At 44.5% G+C, this 21,252-nt stretch overlaps 3 protein-coding genes across 11 annotated transcripts in view; 1 reads left to right on the forward strand and 2 right to left on the reverse strand.

The window, feature by feature from the left end:
• The window catches only part of ROGDI (rogdi atypical leucine zipper), a 33,851-nt gene extending 25,183 nt beyond the window's left edge, over positions 1-8,668 (reverse strand). The window contains exon 1 of the mRNA XM_044979701.1: positions 8,541-8,668. Coding sequence (XP_044835636.1) covers positions 8,541-8,582 — 42 coding nt within the window. The 5' untranslated portion in view covers positions 8,583-8,668. The remainder of the gene's footprint in view (positions 1-8,540) is intronic.
• Positions 8,669-8,907: 239 nt separating this feature from the next.
• Positions 8,908-21,252, forward strand: part of UBN1 (ubinuclein 1) — a 79,014-nt gene continuing 66,669 nt past the window's right edge. For all 4 annotated transcript variants that reach the window (XM_044978655.1, XM_044978656.1, XM_044978660.1 and 1 more), the window contains exon 1: positions 8,908-9,034. In XM_044978655.1, the coding sequence (XP_044834590.1) occupies positions 8,925-9,034 (110 nt within the window). In that variant the 5' untranslated portion in view covers positions 8,908-8,924. The remainder of the gene's footprint in view (positions 9,035-21,252) is intronic.
• GLYR1 (glyoxylate reductase 1 homolog) overlaps positions 17,541-21,252 on the reverse strand; it is a 34,146-nt gene continuing 30,434 nt past the window's right edge. For all 6 annotated transcript variants that reach the window (XM_044978666.1, XM_044978665.1, XM_044978663.1 and 3 more), the window contains one exon: positions 17,541-21,044. In XM_044978666.1, coding sequence (XP_044834601.1) covers positions 20,970-21,044 — 75 coding nt within the window. In that variant the 3' untranslated portion in view covers positions 17,541-20,969. The remainder of the gene's footprint in view (positions 21,045-21,252) is intronic.

Below are 21,252 nucleotides of genomic sequence, written 5' to 3' on the forward strand. Positions count from 1 at the left end.
TCGCTGCCGTGAGGACGGCCAGCTAAGTCGAACTAAAATACTTCGACTTCAGCTACGCAAATAGCATAGCTGAAGTTGCGTATCTTAGATCGATCCCCCCACCTCCAGTGTAGACCAGCCCTAATACACTGAACAACCAGTGGGCAGTGCCCCGCAAGCAGTATTTAAGGGAGGCCCAAGGAAAGCGTGCCCTGAAAGAAGAGGTCAGGGATGGAAAATGCCTCTTGGCTGCTAGACAAACTTCGGCTTTCTTGCTTAGTTCACAGTCAGCAATGACCCCGTGCCATGAACCCCATTAATACAACCTAGAAGGAGCTACTATAAGGTGGGTGCCTATCTGGTTGGAAAATCGTTCCCAGAGAGTAATCATCAGTGGTTCACCGTTGTTAGGCCTGAATAAAGATGTAGCACAAAACCAGTTGTGCCAACCTGACTAAAATCAGGCTAGCAGAGGTTTCTGGGAAAACCCAGAGTGAAATACTGACAGGCAGAATTGTCTCACAAAGCCCTGGGAAAGAGCAAGATAAGTGAGGGGGCTGATGCCAGCTGTGTTGTGTTAAGACACAGTGTTTGAAGGACCGATAAGAAACACAAGCATCTCACAGTTCTGACTAACTCCCTGGTTTAGTGTTCGGTGTGTTTTTAACTCCCTCACATTCCTAACCTTTGGCGCTTGTTGAGATATTAATAATATAATGCTGTAGAGACTAGGCATGCGTATATATTAAAAGGTGTCTAATTTCTAGTTGTTAGACAAAGGGGGTGGATTGCTTAAGTAAATGATTTATGACGTAATAAAACTGTCTATATAAGCTATACTAAGCTGTAAAGGGGGGGCTGGTTCTTTTCGGATACGAGCTGTTCTTTACTGATACGTGCACTTATCAATAAAGAACTTTTGATCGGACCTTGCTGGTGTTGCCTGGTCTCTCTGCGGTCAGACAACGAACTTCGCTGTTGGGGTTCGAGTCCCCGACATCTTTGGCGACTCCGCCGGGACTTTGTCTGACTCTCCGGCGGGGGATCAGACTTTGAGGCAACGCAGCGCGCATCCTCTGATTTAGAGGAGCCTTGCCTGGTAATCTGATCTCTGCGTCGGCGATAAGGCGAGTTCTGTGAACCAGCTGAAGCTCGTAGAAATCCAGCAACATCCACCTACCCGTTGAGTAGGGTTAAGGTTGCCTGGGTTTGAGTCCCAGTGCAGATTGTCGGGGTTAGAGTCCCTGACAACTTAGGTCTGGGTTAGAGTCCCAGTCCAGGTCTGGGTTAGAGTCCCAGTCCAGGTTTGCACAGGATCCAAGTAGTCTGGGTTAGAGTCCCAGCCTGGGTTTGAGTCCCAGTCCAGGTGTTCGAGTCCCCTGGAGAGGTAAGTGAGCGCTCGACGCGGGAGGTGGGGGTTAGAGTCCCTTTACCTTGACGCGGGGAAGAGGGGTTAGAGTCCCCTTACAAAATGGAACAATTTGGCAGTAAGTGTCTGGGGGACGCCCCATTGTCTCTAATACTTAAAGATTGAAAGAAGATTTCTGGAACCAGGTAGCTTTTGGAGCTGTATGTTTAAAGCTGTATGGAGAGCTCTTGTAAAAATCCCCCAGCATATGCCCCAGAGCCACACTGGGAGGAAGACTGTCCGTGGGGACGTCTGTCTCTCTTGGGCTCACGCCATCTGAATTTATTGACTGTGCAGCAAGATATGATGCATCGTGGTAATAGGAAATAATGGCCTTGGTGTGTGTGTGTGTGTGTGTGTGTGTGTGGAAAATGGGGGAGGGACAGTCTAAATATTCCACCTCACCCCCTAAGGGTACCCCAGCATGTTACATGTACGTACATTATGGTCTTAAAACCTGCAGGTATTTAAAGAATTGGAATCTTTACACGCGTGAAAATCTATCTAAACAATGCCCATTAGAAGGTACCTTCAATCTAGATAAGATCATATATTTCAAAGGAGCTTTTAATCACCAAAGAAAAGCCTCTGACACAGTGTGAGCAATTTGTCTAGGAACGGGTTAATTTGAAATTCAGCTTGACTTGGTGAAACTGGAGAAGCCACTTGAACTGGACTCTCTGAAAGAGACACTGCAGGAGATTCCAGGGTGTAAAAAACAGCTCTCCCAAGAGCGGAAGCATGTTGGAAATTCTGGACAAGCTGTATACAGGATAATCTCCCGTCTGCCTATTCCCCTTCTCTGAACGTTATACAGATGTGGCCAGTTTGGACATGTGTGAGTATTAAAGTGGCTTAAGGGTTGAAGCATTCATGTTCTTCCTGAGTAATGTGGGAGCGTTCCCAACACTCTTCATTGTTGTTTTATTATTTTTAATTAAGCTTTAAAATTTGATTATATGGTGTGTTCCCCCAACGTCCTGCAGTAGATAAATTGGTAACAGATTTGTCACAGTTTGGTGAGCAATTGAGAATAGGGGAGCCCTATAGAATTTACACCATCTATCTGTTTTACCTTTGTTATTTTGTGTTTCTTTTGTTTGGTACTGTTAGTGTTATATGTTGAGGATTGCATGATTAAAGGTGAGCCTACTCTCAGCTGCAGTAAGTCTGAGAACTGGAGAGGGGTTTAGCATTTTTCTCTCCACCCTGGTTGACCGGAAGGGTGGCAGGTGGATCTACCCCCAGTCGTAGCAGGACTGGGCAATAGAGTAGTTGGAGAAAAGGGACGAGATGTGTACTTGATAACTAGAATTGAGCAATTAAGAGCATGGATCATGAACCGGGCGGCAACTCAAACCTGCGCCAGGGCAAGTTGCAGGCCTTGAGACAGGATTTCCAGTTAGAAAAGGAAGCCCTGGCTAAGCACGTACCAGTCCTTCAGGGACTTGTTAAAATTTAACCCTTTGTGCTCAGCATATGTTGTAACAGCAGTGTGTTTGCTACAAGAGGAAATTGAGTAGTTCAACGCCAGTGGGCCATGTGTTTTGCCCAGGTGGCAAGCCTCACAGGGGAGGACTCGAGTAGTTTTGTTAGTAGAAATGTTTTAGGGCGAAGACCAGAAGGGTGGGGGCTAGTTACAAAGCCCACCCTCCTGGCTACACTGGTAGTGACGGTTCAGCGAGGAAAAAGGATCGGGCCCAGGCGGCCAGGCAACAGACAGAGAGCTTGGAGAACAGGTTGGAAACTTTTAGGGTGTAGTGAAAAAAAAAAAACAAGAACGGAGTAAGTAAGTATACACATAGGGGTTCAAATACTCAGAAGAATATTTGGCATGGTGATCTGAGTTGGTAAGTGGTTGTTGAAAGGACAAGCAAGTGATTTAAGGCACAGTGAAAAGTTAACTCTATAGTTGCTGGAGGGAACAGCAGTTGAATTTTGTAAATGTACTAAAGTAAAAAGTTCTTGGTGTCTTTGAAATGTTTGTAAATAAATTCAGGCAAAGAAATTATTAGATTGCAATCATTTGGCTATGAACAATTTTGTTAAATCAGCTGAAGAATGTATACAGTGCTATGTCATTAAAATTGTATTAGGCTCTAAGAGCACTGTGAGTGATGATGTTTTCTTTCAGTGTTTACAAGCAGGAGTTACAAGTAAAAAGTGAGCCAGCAAGCATCTGTATTAATGCAAATTATCTAACTAATAAGATAGGAGCCACTAAAACAGGGGCTGCCTATAAAACACATACAAGAAAATATGGGGTAATTCCCTTGTTTTGCCTAAAATCAACAAGAGTATTTGTATATTTTTAGTAATGATTGCCTGCCCAGAAGGGGTAGACTTCTGTTTTTTGTCTTTCAGATGATCAGAGACAACTGATGCCGGCTGAACAGCATTCAACGTACCATAATTTGCTGGCACAGTAAAAATTGTGTTTTGTGTTCTATGTTCTGTCTTGTGGTGTTGTCTTGTGGCCAAAATTGATGTGTTTAATATTTTTATGGGATGGTCTGATTTAAAATCAAGCAGCAGTGTTGGATTAAAATGCAGATATTTGTTTTGTTCAACTTAGAATACAAAGTGTTTGGATACATCAGCAAAATGTGATATACTAAACTCTTATACATTTTCTTAAGTAAGAGAAAGATACTACATTGGCCAAAACTTTTAATTGACAATTGTTATTGAAATTTGCATATTAACAGTCTTTGAAAGCAAGGGCATGGAAAGTTAACCCACTCCCCATATTGTACATGGGATCCTTCTGGCTACCTCAGACTTCTAGCCAGAGGGCTGGGGATGGTGGAAAGCTATTGGACTACAGTTTGTATTAAATGAACTCATCGAAGTGGGTGTGCTTGTCTTGGTTTGTTGTTCTCAAGTTCTGTAATAACATTATTTTAGTGAAATGGTATATGTGGCATATATTAGATAAGACTAATGTACTGTATAACAGCAATGTGTATGTGTTCATTGTTAACACCAGGTGTATATGTAAAACATGAAAGTTTTTTTTGTAGGTTAAAAAAAAAACAAGCTGAGAAGGGAAGCGGAAAAAAAACAAACAAGTTGACTGAAAAAAAAAAATAGATAACATGCTCAGTTTAAAGCTGAGACACTGACTTTGTTCAAGGACACTCCTCACAGCTAAGACTTGGCTAACCCTCAAAAGGAACAAGGGGGGGACTTAAATTTGCCCATGCAGCTATAAAATTTGTAAAATCTGCAAAGACACTAATGCAATGTGTTAGGTTTCTTTTCTCACAGGTAAAGAAGAAACAACCCAAAGATCCTAGCAGCCTGCCCCTCCTTGGAACCAGGAGACTGGGTCTACATAAAGATCCATCAACGAAAGACTGCCTTGGCTCCATGCTGGAAAGGCCCGTATTGAGTCCTGCTGTCTACCAACACTGCTGTGAAGTGCCAAAGACTAACTGCTTGGACCCAGGATTCTCACTGCAAAAAGACCCCTCCACATCAGAAGAACTTTCCTATTGATGATTCGCCTATTCTTTCTTCTAGTTCTACTGTGCTTCTGGACAGCAGGGAAGAAGGACAAGGTAACGTACTGGTAACCTTTCCCTTGTCCACTGACAGACCAACTGTGCCTTTAGACTTTTATAGAAAAAGCACAGCTATTACAGGGTGATATGTGCTGGAAACCTCTCCCCTGTAGGATGCTAAACCACAATTGTTTTGGGAAAGAAGAAGAAACACTCACTCCACTGACATTGCCAAAGTCCAGGAATTCCTGACTAAAAGGACATTGAGAACTGACCCTGGTGAAGAAACAAAGAATTACACACTGGCAGGACTAAATTTGTGGGACTTATATTTGGAACTGTGGTATTAATTGGATTTTGGGGTTTATTCTACAGGCTGCGCCCTGTGCTTTGGATAAATCCTTCAGCATGTATTGCCCTCCCTCGTTGCATTTTGAATAACATTGTCCTTATCCAGTTTTCAGATCGCTTTCACATACCCAGATTGCTCACAAGGGGCTGCCATTAGATTAGTCTACCAGAAAGCCTGGGCTATTTCCTCTGGAACAAAGAGGGACCTAAAAGCCAAGAAAATGATGAGAAATTGGGCCAACTAAAAAGGCCAATAGCCTTATTTTTGCAGCTCAGCTATCTTCAGTACAGGCTGGAGTTGTTGAGTGACATGTCATTTCCACCCTTAGTTCTATGACCCAGAAGTTACTGACAGAGATGGTATTGAATATCACTGAGGCTGGGAAGGCATTGCAGTGGGATCTAGTATGTTTAAATTGATCCTCAGCACTGGACTAGGCCCACTGCCCTTACAGACACGTCAGGAGTACCATCTGATCTGTGGTCATGCAAACATACTTGGACACTTTCTGGATGATAGTGTGGATATTCATAGTGCTCCTTCCAAGCATATGGACCAGTTAGGGTGGGTGTAGCTTTCACATACCGAATCCTGCTGGGTCCATGGGGAGGATGCATGTGGGACTGAATTGTTTACCGAGACATCTGGGACATTAGACCCCTTGGTATACCTACCTGATTTATAGTCAGTGCCCCAGACCAATGAACTGTTACCCCTACAGGCGATTTGAAGCTTCGTCTGCGACTGAAGAAACCGTAACCCGGTTGTGCCCTGCCAAGCAGTAATTTGTTGTCCCAAGAGTCCCGTTGGTCCTCTAGGGACAAAGGGGGGATTGTTAGGCCTGAATAAAGATGTAGCACAAAACCAGTTGTGCCAACCTGACTAAAATCAGGCTAGCAGAGGTTTCTGGGAAAACCCAGAGTGAAATACTGACAGGCAGAATTGTCTCACAAAGCCCTGGGAAAGAGCAAGATAAGTGAGGGGGCTGATGCCAGCTGTGTTGTGTTAAGACACAGTGTTTGAAGGACCGATAAGAAACACAAGCATCTCACAGTTCTGACTAACTCCCTGGTTTAGTGTTCGGTGTGTTTTTAACTCCCTCACATTCCTAACCTTTGGCGCTTGTTGAGATATTAATAATATAATGCTGTAGAGACTAGGCATGCGTATATATTAAAAGGTGTCTAATTTCTAGTTGTTAGACAAAGGGGGTGGATTGCTTAAGTAAATGATTTATGACGTAATAAAACTGTCTATATAAGCTATACTAAGCTGTAAAGGGGGGGCTGGTTCTTTTCGGATACGAGCTGTTCTTTACTGATACGTGCACTTATCAATAAAGAACTTTTGATCGGACCTTGCTGGTGTTGCCTGGTCTCTCTGCGGTCAGACAACGAACTTCGCTGTTGGGGTTCGAGTCCCCGACACCGTCATGCTGGAAGGGCATAACAAGTGGAGTCCCGCAGGGATCAGTTCTGGGTCCGGTTCTTTTCAATATCTTCATCCATGATATAGAGAATGGCGTAGAGAGTACGCTTATAAAGTTTGTGGACGATACCAAGCAGGGAGGGGTTGCAAGTGCTTTGGAGGATAGGATTAAAATTCAAAATGATCTAGACAAACTGGAGAAATTGTCTGAAGTAAGTAGGATGAAATTCAGTAAGGACAAACGCAAAGTATTGCACTTAGGAAGAAACAATCAGTTGCACACATACAAAATAGGAAATGACTGCCTAGGAAGGAGTACTGCGGAAAGGGATCTGGGGGTCATAGTGGATCACATGCTAAATATGAGTCAACAGTGTAACACTGTTGCAGAAAAAAAGCAAACATCATTCTAGGATGTATTAGCAGGAGTACTTTAAGCAAGACATGAGAAGTAATCCTTCCGCTTTACTCCGCACTGATTAGGCCTCAACTCGAACATTGTGTCCAGTTCTGGGTGTCACATTTCAGGAAAGATGTGGACAAATTGGAGGAAGTCCAGAGAAGAGCAACAAAAATGATTAAAGGTCTAGAAAACATGAAGAGAAGAGACAACTGAGAGGGGACATGATAACAGTTTTCAAATACATAAAAGGTTGTTAAGGAGGAGGGAGAGAAATTGTTCTTCTTAACCTCTGAGGATAGGCCAAAAAGCAATGGGCTTAAATTGCAGCAAGGGAGGTTTAGGTTGGACATTAGGAAAAACTTCCTGTCAGAAGCGACAAAGAGTCCTGTGGCACCTGATAGACTAACAGACGTATTTGAGCATAAGCTTTTGTGGGTGAATACCCACTTCATCAGATTCACCCACAAAAGCTTTTTACAGATCCAGACTAACACGGCTACCCCTCTGATTCCTGTCAGAGTGATTAAACACTGGAATAAATTGCCTATGGAGGTTGTGGAATCTCCATCATTGGGGATTTTTAAGAGCGGGTTGGACAAACACCTGTCAGGGATGGTCTAGATCAGGGGTAGGCAGCCTATGGCACACGTGCCAAAGGCAGCACATGAGCTGATTTTCAGTGGCACTCACACTGCCTGGGTCCTGGCCACCGGTCCGAGGGGCTCTGCATTTTAATTTAATTTTAAATTAAGTTTCTTAAACATTTTTAAAACCTTATTTACTTTAAATACAACAATAGTTTAGTTATAGATTATAGACTTATAGAAAGAGACCTTCTAAAAACGTTAAAATGTATGACTGGCACGCGAAACCTTAAATGAGAGTGAATACATGAAGAGTCAGCACAGCACTTCGGCAAGGTGGCCGACCCCTGGCCCAGAGAATCCTTAGTCCTGCCTTGAGTGCAGGGGGCTGGACCAGGTGACCTCTCGAGGTCCCTTCCAGGTCTATGACTAACCTGCCAGTGCAGGGGCAGCCACTATCCAGGCGAGATGCTCCAGCTCCAAACTGTCCGGGCTAATGGTGTCTGCGATGGCGGCGAGGGGCGGGGTGCAGGGCTGGGCACTGCCCGGCAGGGAAGAACGGTCCCAGGACAGGCAGGCCCCGGGCAGCGCCTCCATCCCCGGCAGCCCTTCGCCGTCCCCCCGTTGCCAGGCAACACCTGCCCCGCGTCGGGCAGCGCCTCTCTCCGGGACACCTGGGGGAAGGGCCCCAGAGCGGGGGGGGGCGGGGGGGCATAGGGCCCCCGCCCCCAGAGAGGGCCCCGGGGGTGGGGGCGGCAGCTGCCGCAGGGGCTGGACCCAACCCCCGGGTGGGGGGGGCGGGGGCGGGCCCAGGCCCTTGGCAGGGTGACCCCTCGCTCGGGGCTGCCTGGCGGCAGAGGAAGGAGGGTCCCGGACTCACCAGCACTGCCCGCTCCGCAGCGCTCGCCATCGCGGCCGCCATCCTTCAGCGCCCCACCTCCTGCTCAGCACAGCCCGGGCTGCCCGCTCCGCTTCGTGCCCGCCCCACTCACTCCTGATTGGCTAGGCTCCGGCACCACCAGCCTTGGGATTGGTTAGTCCTCACCCAGGCCCCGCCCAACTCCGACCCCTCCCACCACGGCTCGGCCTCTACTCTGCCTAGCAACGCGGCACAGCTTGCTGGTGAGTGGCTGGAATTATCTCTGTCCCCCCCAGAGCTGGGGGCAAAGACGCACGGGACTGGGGATGACACCATAAGGCCTGGCGTGACATCACAACGTACGTGCGGATGCGCATGCCTGAGAGGGGCGGGGCCTGAGACTGAATGGTGGTGAAGTGGTCGGGGTGCAGGAGAGGCAGCAGGCTGCAGGGATGTGCGCCAGGCCGTGCAGGACTGGGAGCCCATCATCACATAGATGAACCAACAGGCAGCAGGTAATTTACCTGTATTAGTGCAAGTCTAAGCCCCATTAAAACAGAATCATGACGCACAGTTTGAGAATCACTGCTTTAGAGCAACCTTTCCAGATGAGTGTACCCATTTCAGGAGTCTGATTTATCTCCCATACCCTAGCCCCCAAGTTTCACCTCACTTAAAAACTACTTGCTTACAAAATCAGACATAAAAATACCAAAGCATCACAACGCACTATCCCTGAAAAAATTGCTTACTATCTCATTTTTACCATATTATAAAATACATCAACTGTTGGAAATAGGCCATCCTGATTATCACTACAAAAGTTTTTTTTCTCCTTCTGATAATAGCCCACCTTAACTGATTACTCTCATCATAGTTAGTATGGCAACACCCATTTTTTCATGTCCTCTGTGTATATATTTCTTCCTACTGTATGTTCCACTGCATGCATCTGATGGAGTGGGTTTTAGCCCACGAAAGCTTATGCTCAAATAAATGTGTTAGTCTCTAAGGTGCCGCAAGTTACTCCTCATTCATTTTGCTGATACAGACGAACACAGCTACCACTCTGAAACCTGTTATCAATTGGAATATAACTATTGTACTTACATTTCAGTGTATAGTATATAGAGCAGTATAAACCAGTTGTATATATCAAATTTTAGTTTGTACTGACTTCACTAGTGCTTTTCATGTAGCCTATTGTAAAACTAGGCAAATATCTAGATGAGTTGATATGCCCCCTGGAAGGGGTATGCATACCCCTGGTTGAGAACCACTTGCTTAGAGCATTGGTTTTGTTCTTTAAAATCAGAGAAGTAAACAAGGGCTACTAGTGGAGCAATCCTGGAACAGCTTCTGGTTACAACTGACTCTGGCCAGATTCAAACCCATGATGTAGAAATGAAAAGGGCTGCTTGTCACATTATCGATCTCCCAAGCCATGCTGTTAGCTACTGTACATTTTCTTAAGAGGGGCAGGGCAAATCTAATTCCCTCAAATAGCACAGCTCTTAGCCAGCTTCCAGGATGTTTTTGGTTTCTTGGACTGGCTTTTGTTTCAGCTGCAATAGGGGATAATCTGATCCTGCAGAGCTGATCTCCCCTGCTTTGGGACTGGGAAAGGGAGTGAAGAGCTTTGTTCAGAAGAGATTACTTCCAGCAGGCCTAGATGCATATTAACTTCAAAGTGGAATGCCTGGAGTAAGTATTTACATGCCAATACTCAGAGCTGGCCACCTACAGAAAAGAATATCTATCGAGTAAGTTATTCAATTACTATTGTTATGGAGCTAATCTAATACCACAAAACATAATTTAAATGAATTATTCAGTGAAAACAAGCATAACATTCAGACATGTTCAGAACAGATTTTTTGGCCAAGTTTGTTTAGAATATTCTGTCAGCTGTTGCATAACGCACCTGGTGTCAGCTTCCAAAACAACTGAAAAGTTTTGGGGTGAGTTTACAGAAGCAGTCAGTTCTCTGTTGCATGCCATTAACAAAAAAAAAAAGTTGGCCTAGCTTTGATTTTGGATGCCACCTCTAGCTATTAGCATAGCATTGGAAGAGAGAGAAAAAAAAGCTCAGGTTTGAAGATATGAAATGAGCCAGGTTGTTACTGCTGGAGGGTTTTGGAAGGGACTCAGACATAACCTCAAAAGCGGAAAATGTTCTGGGCCATTGCAACTGCTTGCTCAGTTTTGTGGATTAATTCATCTCTATTAGATGCCAGCAAAGAAGTTTGCTTTCATTACCCAGTTTTGTCTTGGACTTTCACTAAGGAGTTGAGGATATATCTGCAAGGAAAGAGATTCCAAGAGGTGCTGAGACGTTTTCTTTAGTCAGTGAAATGGTGACTGTGTTTGACACTATAACAAGACCAGGACACACCAACTCTAAGCGGCACCAGACCCTGCCAAAATAACATGCAAAACCTGCAGACATAAGTCCATTGCTACGCTGATCAATACCTCCCCACAACACACATTTCAAGATCTGTGGATCCTACACATGCCTATCACAACATGTGGCGTACCTCATTCAGTGCACTTAATGCCTCAACAACAATTACACCTCTACCCTGATATAACGCTGTGCTTGGGAGCCAAAAAATCTTACCACGTTATAGGCAAAAACGTGTTATATTGAACTTGCTTTGATCCGGCGGAGCGCGCAGCCCTGCCCACCCGGAGCGCTGCTTTACTGCGTTATAGCCGAATTCGTGTTATATCGGGTCGCGTTATATTGAGGTAGAGATGTAATGTGAATGAAACCAGATAATCACTAGGCTCATACATGAGCTCATACAGGAAAATGATAAAAGACAAAAAAAACCTGTCACCTGTGGGTGAACACTTTTCACAAAGAGATTGCTCTATATGTGACCTATCACTCCTCATCCTCAAAGGAAATCTGCACAACACTTTCAAAAGACGAGCCTGAGAACTTAAATACATAACTTTGCTAGACACTAAAGCCATATCTATACTAGCGGGCGTACAGTGGCAAACCTGTACCGATGCAGCTGTGCCACTGTAAGAAAATATGCTAGAGTGAATATAATGTAACTGAAATATGCTTCATGCTTCTTTTGTAAGGTATCATTACAAAGCTTATAATCTACTGAGTGTGATCATCCTGTTTGTATAAATGTACCACTCTTGTATCTGAAACTAGAAATATGAAATATAACTCTGAGGGCCTGTTGTAATTATGCAAAGTGTGAGTCATTATTGGTGGTTTGGAATCTTGATGACTCCCATTAACCAGGACAATTGTCTGCAGATGGCTGCTTTACACCTGTAAGTCTTCCTGTATATGTGTGTGCTGGCAAGTGGACAATGAAGTCTTGCAGTGACATGTGATCATGTCACTTGAACTGGAATCCATCTTTAACCTGATGTCTTTCCATTGAGAAGGAGGGAGTAGGAACCCAGAGAGGGACAAAGGATTCCCACCTTATGCAAAAGATATATAAGTGGGTGGAACAGAACAAAGGGAGGGGAGGAGCCATCATGAAGAATCCCCTAGATACCACCTGAGCTGGAACAAGAGCTGTACCAGGGGAAAGAATTGTGCCCAGGACTGGAAGGTGGCCAGTCTGAGGAAAAAAAACTTACTGAAGCATCTGTATTCAGTTTGATTAGACATAGATTTGCACATTTTATTTTATTTTGCTTGGTGACTTACTTTGTTCTGTTACTACTTGGAACCACTTAAATCCTACTTTCTGTATTTAATAAAATCACTTTTTACTTATTAACTCAGAGTATGTATTAATACCTGGGGGAAGCAAACAACTGTGCATCTCTCTCTATCAGTGTTATAGAGAACAATTTATGAGTTTACCCTGTATAAGCTTTATACAGGGTAAAACAGATTTATTTGGGTTTAGACGCCATTGGGAGTTGGGCATCTGAGTGTTAAAGACAGGAACACTTCTGTGAGCTGCTTTCAGGTAAACCTGCAGCTTTGGGGCAAGTAATTCAGACCCTGGGTCTTTGTTGGAGCAGACGGGAGTGTCTGGCTCAGCAAGACAGGGTGCTGGAGACCTGAGCTGGCAGGGAAAGCAGGGGCAGTAGTAGTCTTGGCACATCAGGTGGCAGCTCCCAAGAGGGTTTCTGTGATCCAACCTGTCACAACGAGCCTGGGAGCTTAAATACATAACTTTGTGAGACACTAAAGCCATGTCTATACTAGTGAGCTTACAAGGCACAGCTGTACCGATGCAGCTGTAAGATTGCTCTTGTAGCTGCTTGACACTGATGGAAAAGAGCTCTCCTGTCAACATAATTAAACCACCTCCAATGAGCGATGGTAGCTATGTCGGCAGGAGAGCATCTCCTGGCGACATAGGGCTGTCCACACCAGTGCTTCTGTTGGTGTAACGTATGTCAGTTAGGGGTATATTTTTTTCACACCCTTGACAGAAGTTTTGCCAACAAAAGTGCTAGTGTAGAGAAAGCCTAAGTACCTTTCCCAGACCTGAGGAAGAGCTCTGTGTATTTAAAAAGCTCGTCTCTCATAAACAGAAGTTGGTCCAGTAAAAGATACTACCCACCCACCTTGTCTCATTATATTAACATTGAACATGCCAGATATTTGGGCATTTTAAAAAGGAGTATAATAGATCGGGCTGCACAATATGTGCTGGAAGAGTGCATTAGTACCTCTCCCACAGCTCCACCTTCTTCTGGGCTTAATATCCCTTGTCTTATTCTGGGGCAGGGGGGGCTTAATATTTTTTCCTGGGGCAGCCTCTCTCCTCCAGTGTCAGGTGCTTAATTCTCACCTTATATAGACACCATTACATTTAAAAACAGCTATGTGTGAATGCAGAAGTGTAACGAACTAATTACAGGCAGAACATCTTCCAGGCATGAGCAAAATTTGTTAGAATGAACGTTCCTGTACCATCTTCTATATCCTGAACTCTCCAGTTAAGAGCTTTGATTCTGGAAGCTGTTTTGTTTCAGAATTTACAAAACCAATAAATAAGATTGAACCCATCAGCCTTCACTGACCTGTCTAAGATACACACCCATCCCTGCAGAGAACTAATATCCTTTCTAACTTCATCACTGGAGCATTAACAGTCAGAATTAGTGTTACTTGAGAGCTCCATCATACCTGGTCTGCACTTTCTTGGCATCCCTAGCAGGCAGAGAGCAGTTTTACAGATTAATTCAGGCTAGTGTTTGAACTGTGGTATGAGTAAGGGAAGGGCAGGGGGAGGGTTGGGGATAAGTTCCTAATGTGCATGGATACCAAGGTGCATTATCTTCCCTTGGGAAAGTTTCTAAAACTAAACTGAAAAGCAGTTTCTTAGAGATGATTAAAAGTGAAGGAATTTTACGAGACCTGGACTGTCTTGTCGCTTGCTGCCATTTACCATTTTTCCTTTTTCCCAACTTCCACGATAACAGAAGTGAAATCCATTTCACTTGATTTGCAGCCACTTGCACATTCTGACTCTGACTGTTGCACTGTTTAGGTTTCAAACATTGCAGAAGAACATTTGTTTAAAAGCAACTGTTGGCACTGGACTGTTTTTTATTAGTATTGGCAGCACTGTTGCTTGGGCAACACAGGACATGGCTTGCTAAGTCTGCCTGTTTATTGATCTTACGACCAAGCAAGGCTGAACTTTCTGAGAAGTGCCATCACTCAACCATTTTGTCTGACTTGCTGCCATCACTACTAGCTAAAAGGTAGCATCTCAGAAGTGTAGGTTTCTCCTGTTTTATAGTACAGATAAGGACGGTACTATAAAACCCTACAGAAATCTTACTGAGCTGTTGCTGTAGGATATACCATAGAACTAATAAGAATCCTCAAGCATAGACAATACTAGAAGCTCCTAAGGAAGTTACTTTGATCTCATGACTCAAGCTTGAAAATTTAAATGAACTCTCACTTACTGAGGGCTTTCTACACTTGAAATGCTACAGCAGCGCCACTGTAGTGCTTCAGTATAGACATTACCTACACCAACAGAAGGGGTTCTCCCATCAACAGAGGTAATCCACCTCCCTGAGAGGCCGTAGCTAGGTTGACAGAATAATTCTTCCATTGACCTAGCACTGTCTACCTGGGGACTTAGGTTGGCTTAACTACTCTGCTCAGGGGTGTGCATTTTTCACAACCCACTACCTAGTTAAGCAGACCTAATTTTCTAGTGTAGACCAGGCCTGAGACTCTGATTTACATGGGAACAAAAGTGTTCTAACATGGGACTCACCCACTGCTCATGCAGATGACCAGAGACGGGATGTGAAATTCTGCTCCTTTCACTCCCTCTGCTCCTCCGACAGTATTATAATGGTGATAAAGCCTCCTAAACGGATTGGATATTGTCAGCTCTCCAGAGATCTTGTAAATTCAGAAGAGTGTTGATTGTGTTTCTGTGAGCTGCTTCTCTGCTGCTTTAATACTGGCCCCAGGGACTTCAGCACACAAACCAGTGGCTGCTTTTCAGCAGGGGACATTTCACCAGAGTGGTGTAAACACAGCAGTTTGAGAGCAGGGAACTTATGCATTAGGGTTGCTTTGAAGGTTGGACAGCTCTTACCCTTCCCTACCATCCAAGCAACTTGGGACCCTGGATTAACTACAGCCTTATTTAGCCAAAGAACAGGTACAGCATGGTCATCAGCAATACAAGATTCTCCACACTGCCAATCTCAACCCTGAGCTGGGGGCACCATCTCTGGGCAAAAAAAAAAAAAAGTAGTTCTGACTCCATGAGCCATTCGGTCTTTGGCTTCACTGCCAAGACTGTTATCAACAGTCCCAGTTGTGTCACCTTTGGTGGTAGTTTTAAGATGTTGGGTCTCATCCATCGGAAACTGCAATTCATTTTAAATAGACCACCCTGCTGATGAGCCACCCATTGCAGTCATCAGCCTGCATTTGAGGTGAAAGGCTCAGCATGTGCCATTACCAATTCAAGACTGAAAAAAAAAAATGTAACTGGATGTAACTCTGAAGCTTATGTTGGCACAGTCAGCTTGAAGCAACGTTAGCAGCTACAGGCAGGGTAGAGGGCTCTTTTTGTTCAGAACCTCACTTGCCTGAGTGGGATTCATGGCCTGTTACCGTATAATTGTTACGTTCTCAGCCATTTTGACTCTACAGATTACACCTCTGCAGTGTACAACTGTAGTAAGGCACGTAGCTATGCCATGCCAAGAAACCCAGACCATTATATCATCAGAGGTAACTCAACCAATCACCACCCTTACTCTAGAGCAGTGGTTCTCAAACTATGGGGCAGGCCTCCCATGGGAGGCATGGGAATGTGTCAGTGGAGGTGTGAGCTGTGTGCTTTTTTAAAAAAAAAATTTTTTTTTAAAAGCTCCATTAGCCCCAGGTGGCTGGGGCTCGTGCAGAAGGGCTGTGCACACCCAGGAGACAGGGATAAAGAGGACAGCTGGAGCCCTGCCATGCGGCCTCAGGCTCTTCTCCCCCCTACACCTCATGCCTTCACTGGGAGGCAGCCCAGGCTCAGGCTCCCCTCCCCCTCCCCCCACCGCCCCGCAATCCCTCACCTGGAGGTGGTGGGGCTCCAGTTGTCAGCCCCAGGGAGGCAGCAGCAGTGCAGAAGTAAGGCTGGCAATGGGACACTAGGTCTACTGTGAACAGTGATGACAAATATCACTTTTCACATTGCCACCCTTACTTCTGTGCTGCTGCTGGTGTGGCGCTGCCTTCAGAGCTGGGTGCCCAGCCAGCTGCTGCTGCTCTTCACTCTGCCTCCAGAGCTGAGTGGTGGTATATATACGGGGGGGGAGGGGAGGGAATAAACAACTACAGACACAAAGAAATGGGGCCTGATCAAATAAGTTTGAGAACCACTGCTCTAGGGCTAAATTGCCTGCAAAAATGTCATTGGTTGTATGGGGGAGACTGCACAGAAGGTGCATTACCTCACCCAACTGCCAGCCACACAAATCAATACAAGTCTCCCGCACAGCCTCCAGGCACAAATCACCACAACCAGCATACACAATAACCCCAAACACACACAGCCCCTCACCACAGAGAACACCCCTCATTTGGCACCTACCTGAATCAACACAAATCTCCCAGCACAATATCACCCCCACACAAAACAATTATCACGTTTTTACCACAGCACCCCCCCATTCATGACCTGCACAAATCCACACAACTCTCCCTAGCACAAAACTCACAAGTCAGCACAACCACCCAATCAGCACACACACACACACACACACAATAACCCCAAACATTCTTAAGCCTAGAATGTCCACTGAGTCAATGTGAAGTGATGAAAACAGCTATCAGCATGGTTGAAAGCCCTTTTTGTTTAGAATACCACCATGTTCAGACATCCCTGGGATTCAGTCTTGTTACCATCCAATTTTTAAAGTTCTCTTTTTTAAGCACATGAATTTACAAATTACACCCATGCAATAGCAAAGGCTTTCAGCTACTAACTTCGCAATAAGGAACAGTGACAATGTCAGAATTCAAAGGATCACAGCGCTTTGCGGCTTCCTCTCTAGATTGTAAGCTCTTCAGTTAAAAGATCTTATCTTCACAGCTTGCCTGGAAAGCCCCTCACCATTTATGCCATACAAATAATAAATGTGACTTAATAAAAGCATATTCTGGATGAAGGAAATTCTAGATGGTTGGGAGCAGTTGCAGTGCCAGCCTCCCACAGGTCTGCAGAAGCTCCATATTTAGGAGTCACGCGAGAAAGAATTGTCGCACCAGGACAGTTTTGTATTTATTATTCCTATACTAGGCATCAGTCCCACAATTAGCTCCACGTGAGCAGACCTTTGCACTTGCAGAGCCCAAGTGACTTCATTGGGGTTCCACAAAGGCACAGGGGTCAACTCATTGCAGGACCAGGGTTCTACATGACAGTTGTGCCTGCTGAGCTAGGTGAGGTATAGGACAGCTTGTTACAATCTGTGTATGGAATGGAGAGTGCCAGAGGATGGACCTGAGATGGCCTTAGAAACAGCCGTGAGAACACAGTGTTACCAAGAAAGGTTTTATTTTCTTTTGCCAGTAGCTTTGTTAATTGCACAAAAAAATTTTGTTTTGCCATTTAAACATTATCACACATCCTATTCTGAATGACAAACGTTAATTAAAAACAAGGCAAAAAATAAAAATTCACAATCGTAATTACCTATAGGATCTGTCATTGAGGAAACAAAAGGAAACTGCTTTTCTTTACAAGCTGTTCACAAGTGTCACATTCTCTTTTTAAAAAGGAGGGGGGTCAAAAAATAAAGCAAATTGCTAAAACAGAAATCCTCATAAAAAGGAACTTTACAGAATTGCCAACAATATTAAGACAACATTGACTAGCCAGTTTCATTATAGCATCTCTCAATCCACAGCTTCCCCCCTTCCCACCCGCGCATGTCTCAGGCCTGCAAACAGAATGGGATTCGTGTTCAGAGACTACAGACAGAGATAAATACAAGAATCCAAGTGAAACCAACTCCTGGGCCAGAACCGAAAATGGCATCTGAAACAGTCCACTTTTTGCCATTTCCTCCCCTCCCCCATGCTTCATGTCTATTTCAGAGTGCGCTCTCTGCTCCCTTGTGTATCAATAATTGTACAGTCCTGCCGGAAACACCACACCCTCCAGCAGATCTGTATCCATCTAGCTAGAGAGCTGCAGTTAGACTTTTACAGGATAAATTACAGTATTTTGCTGCTCTGCCCTGCCACTCCCATGTACATTCTGATCCCCAGTTTGAGAACATGACTGTTTCTGACCAAACAAACCTGCAGCAGTGCAGTGACCCAGGAACTATTTTCCTCTATGTATAATTCTTTGAATTCACCATAGAACACAGATCACAAGACTTAAGAGCTCCTTCTCCCCAACTGGTTCCAGAGTATAATGCAGGGAGATCCTTGACTACACTGGCTCAGATCCATTCATCCCAAATTTATTCCAAGAGGCTTCTGCAGGGACATTATAAGAGCCCTCCATTGTACCAGCTCAGATACCAAGTGTCCCTAACAGACACACCGTGGAGCATAAATTCTAAGATCCATCTCCTGCACACTGAAGAGGTGAGTAACTTTCCCCATATACCTCAAACTGACATAAGCTGTGCACCATCTTACAACTGTGATGCGTTTAACCAAGGATTTTGAATGCTGACTGTGGATTTATTGTGATTGTAAAGTGTGCATACAAGATGTCAAAAGCAGACTGACAGGTAGTAGCAAGTAAGGTTACATGTACATTTAACGTAGGATACCTAGGTGCAGGATGACTGATTTTCATGAGCAGACATATATATATAATATAGGATTGTGCACAAACACAGTAATGGATAATCACGCAAAGTGATGTGTAACAGGATCTCTTACTGCAGGGAGATGCTTACCATAGGAGGGGATGTGTAATACAGTGTTAACTCACAAACAGTAATGGGTCATCAGAAGAGGTGAAGTATTTAAAACGTAAGTCACATCTACAGCTTTAGAGAGGAGTTGGATGTTATATTCCATAATGGATACCTGATAAGTTCCCATTTCTTAATCAACCAGACCCACAACTTTATAGATCCCATTGCAGGCAAGGCATCTGCTTCAATTAAAGAAATCCCGAGTCACAGGATTATCAGAGGGTTTCCCTAAACAACACTGCAGCCCCTAAACAGCCCTTAACAAAGAAGGGGGCAACAATGCCAAGGTGGGCTCCAAGACTGTTTGTTCTTAGCCAATGCAACGAACAGGATCTGATGGTAGAGGACAAGCAGCCCTTAAGAACCTAGTGGAACGCAGCCTGGTCTGCCTTTGCTTTCTTTTTCACTTCAGAATTCCAGCATAAAGGGAGTTGAGAGTGATACCCAACCTAAGGAGGTGGGGAGTGATCTCAGGCAAGAAAGCTGGTTCCTGGTGTTTTACTAACCTTTTCATTCTCTGAGTTCAAAATGCAAAAACCCTCCTTAAAGGCTATTACTGAGAGAATTAAAATAACAAAGCTCTGTGTTTTTACAGACTCAGGCATCGTTTGGGCTCTGGCTTTCTCCACCTTCGGCACTAAAAATTTTTCTGTGTGTTCTCGTGAGTTCACTTCTGCAGTTCAGCTCCAACACTTCTAGGCTCAAGTTAAGCAGCACTTTAGGCCCCCATTTTATTACTAGGCCTTCCTTAAACTTGGGATCCTGCCAAGCAGTCCCAACTGTAGCAAAAGAGATATTATGCTATGTTAGTGCAGTGCCCATAACAGTAACACTCAGCACTTGTACGTGAAATTTTACATTTTCAAAGTTCACTAATCAATCCTCACAACATCCCTGTGAGGTAGGTTAATATCAAGCCCATTTTTACAGATGTGGAAACTGAGGCAAAGAGCTAAAATGACCACCTGAAGGCCACAGATGAACAGCATGGACTGGAACTGTACGACTTTCTGTCTCTTGGCCCTATGATCATTCCTCTAGCCCCTTCAGTCAGATTCATGACTCTACTTGAGATATTGGCAGAACCTAAGAAGCGTTTGTAAATAACTGTTAGGAAAAAGTGGAGGTTGCAGATGATTTTAAAAAATCCACATAAAATAAGAGCAGGAAGGACCTCAAGGTTTGTTCCTTCACCAAGAAAAAAATTCTGACTCAATTTTAATCTTTGAATTTTTACTTATGAATTTTTTTAAGCAAACCCCTATAAATCTCTTAACACTGTTTATAGGGATGTGCAGCTGTGATTAGCCTTTTAGGAGGCTGTGTTTATATCCGGGTCTCTCATCCACCATGACCTGTGGTCCCTAAGCTAGAGTTATCTGTAGAGGAGAAACATGAATACAGCTTGCTCTTCCCATCAGTATGAGGAGCTCCTCCATCAAGGTGCTGGGGGATCAGACAGTGTTGCATGCAGCTTACATACAGCCCCGTCAACTTGCAGAACTTCCATTGGGAGGTGCTTTGTTCTATAGCAGTGGGTGATGAGCAGGAGCAATTCTCACCCCAGAACTGGGACTCAGGGTTCTACTAATATTCACAGGTAGATGGGATGTATTACAACTGTCCCTCGATGCAGAGAGGCCAATGCATATATTACCCATGGGAAAGGAGAGAAACAATTGTAAGAAACAGCATCTTGGACAAGCGTACAAAGGAGAAATAAAAAGCCAAGCAGCAGATTCTGGCTGAATTGCTTCAGAGCTTCTGAACCAGCCGCCACCATTCTGTTCCGTGACTGTCAGTGCATGGCATGGATGTTCTAATCAGATTGCAACAATCCGAGCCCCCTCCTCCCCCTTGTGCCACCAGGGGAAGGCTCACCGCAGCAGCTGCCCTTGTGGCGGATCTCAACAAAGTTTGTGTATAAAAGGAAATGGAGAGACAGAGATGGACTGGTCCAGAGTTAAAACCCAGTATCATCATAATATTAATTAATAATCATGGTATTAACAGTAAGAATGGTGCAGCCTAGTGGATGTAGGCCCTGTACACAGCAGACATATCGTTGTCTGATTGGTCCAATGCTTTTGCTCGTTTGTATACCTGGAGAAGAGAAAGGGGCAAAGGATCAGTTACACTTTTCCCTGGAAGTCTGCATCCAGCAGAACTACTGAGTAGCCATCACTAACCAGAGCACTGCACACATTGCACTGGGGAATTAGTACAACATAGAATAGAACACACACATCTTGCAGAAGCACTTTAAGTGTCATCTTCTCTGGGCACAAATGATCTGTAAAATTCTCATCAA

This window comes from Mauremys mutica, chromosome 11, assembly GCF_020497125.1.
Source record: "Mauremys mutica isolate MM-2020 ecotype Southern chromosome 11, ASM2049712v1, whole genome shotgun sequence".
Classification (NCBI taxonomy): domain Eukaryota; kingdom Metazoa; phylum Chordata; order Testudines; family Geoemydidae; genus Mauremys; species Mauremys mutica.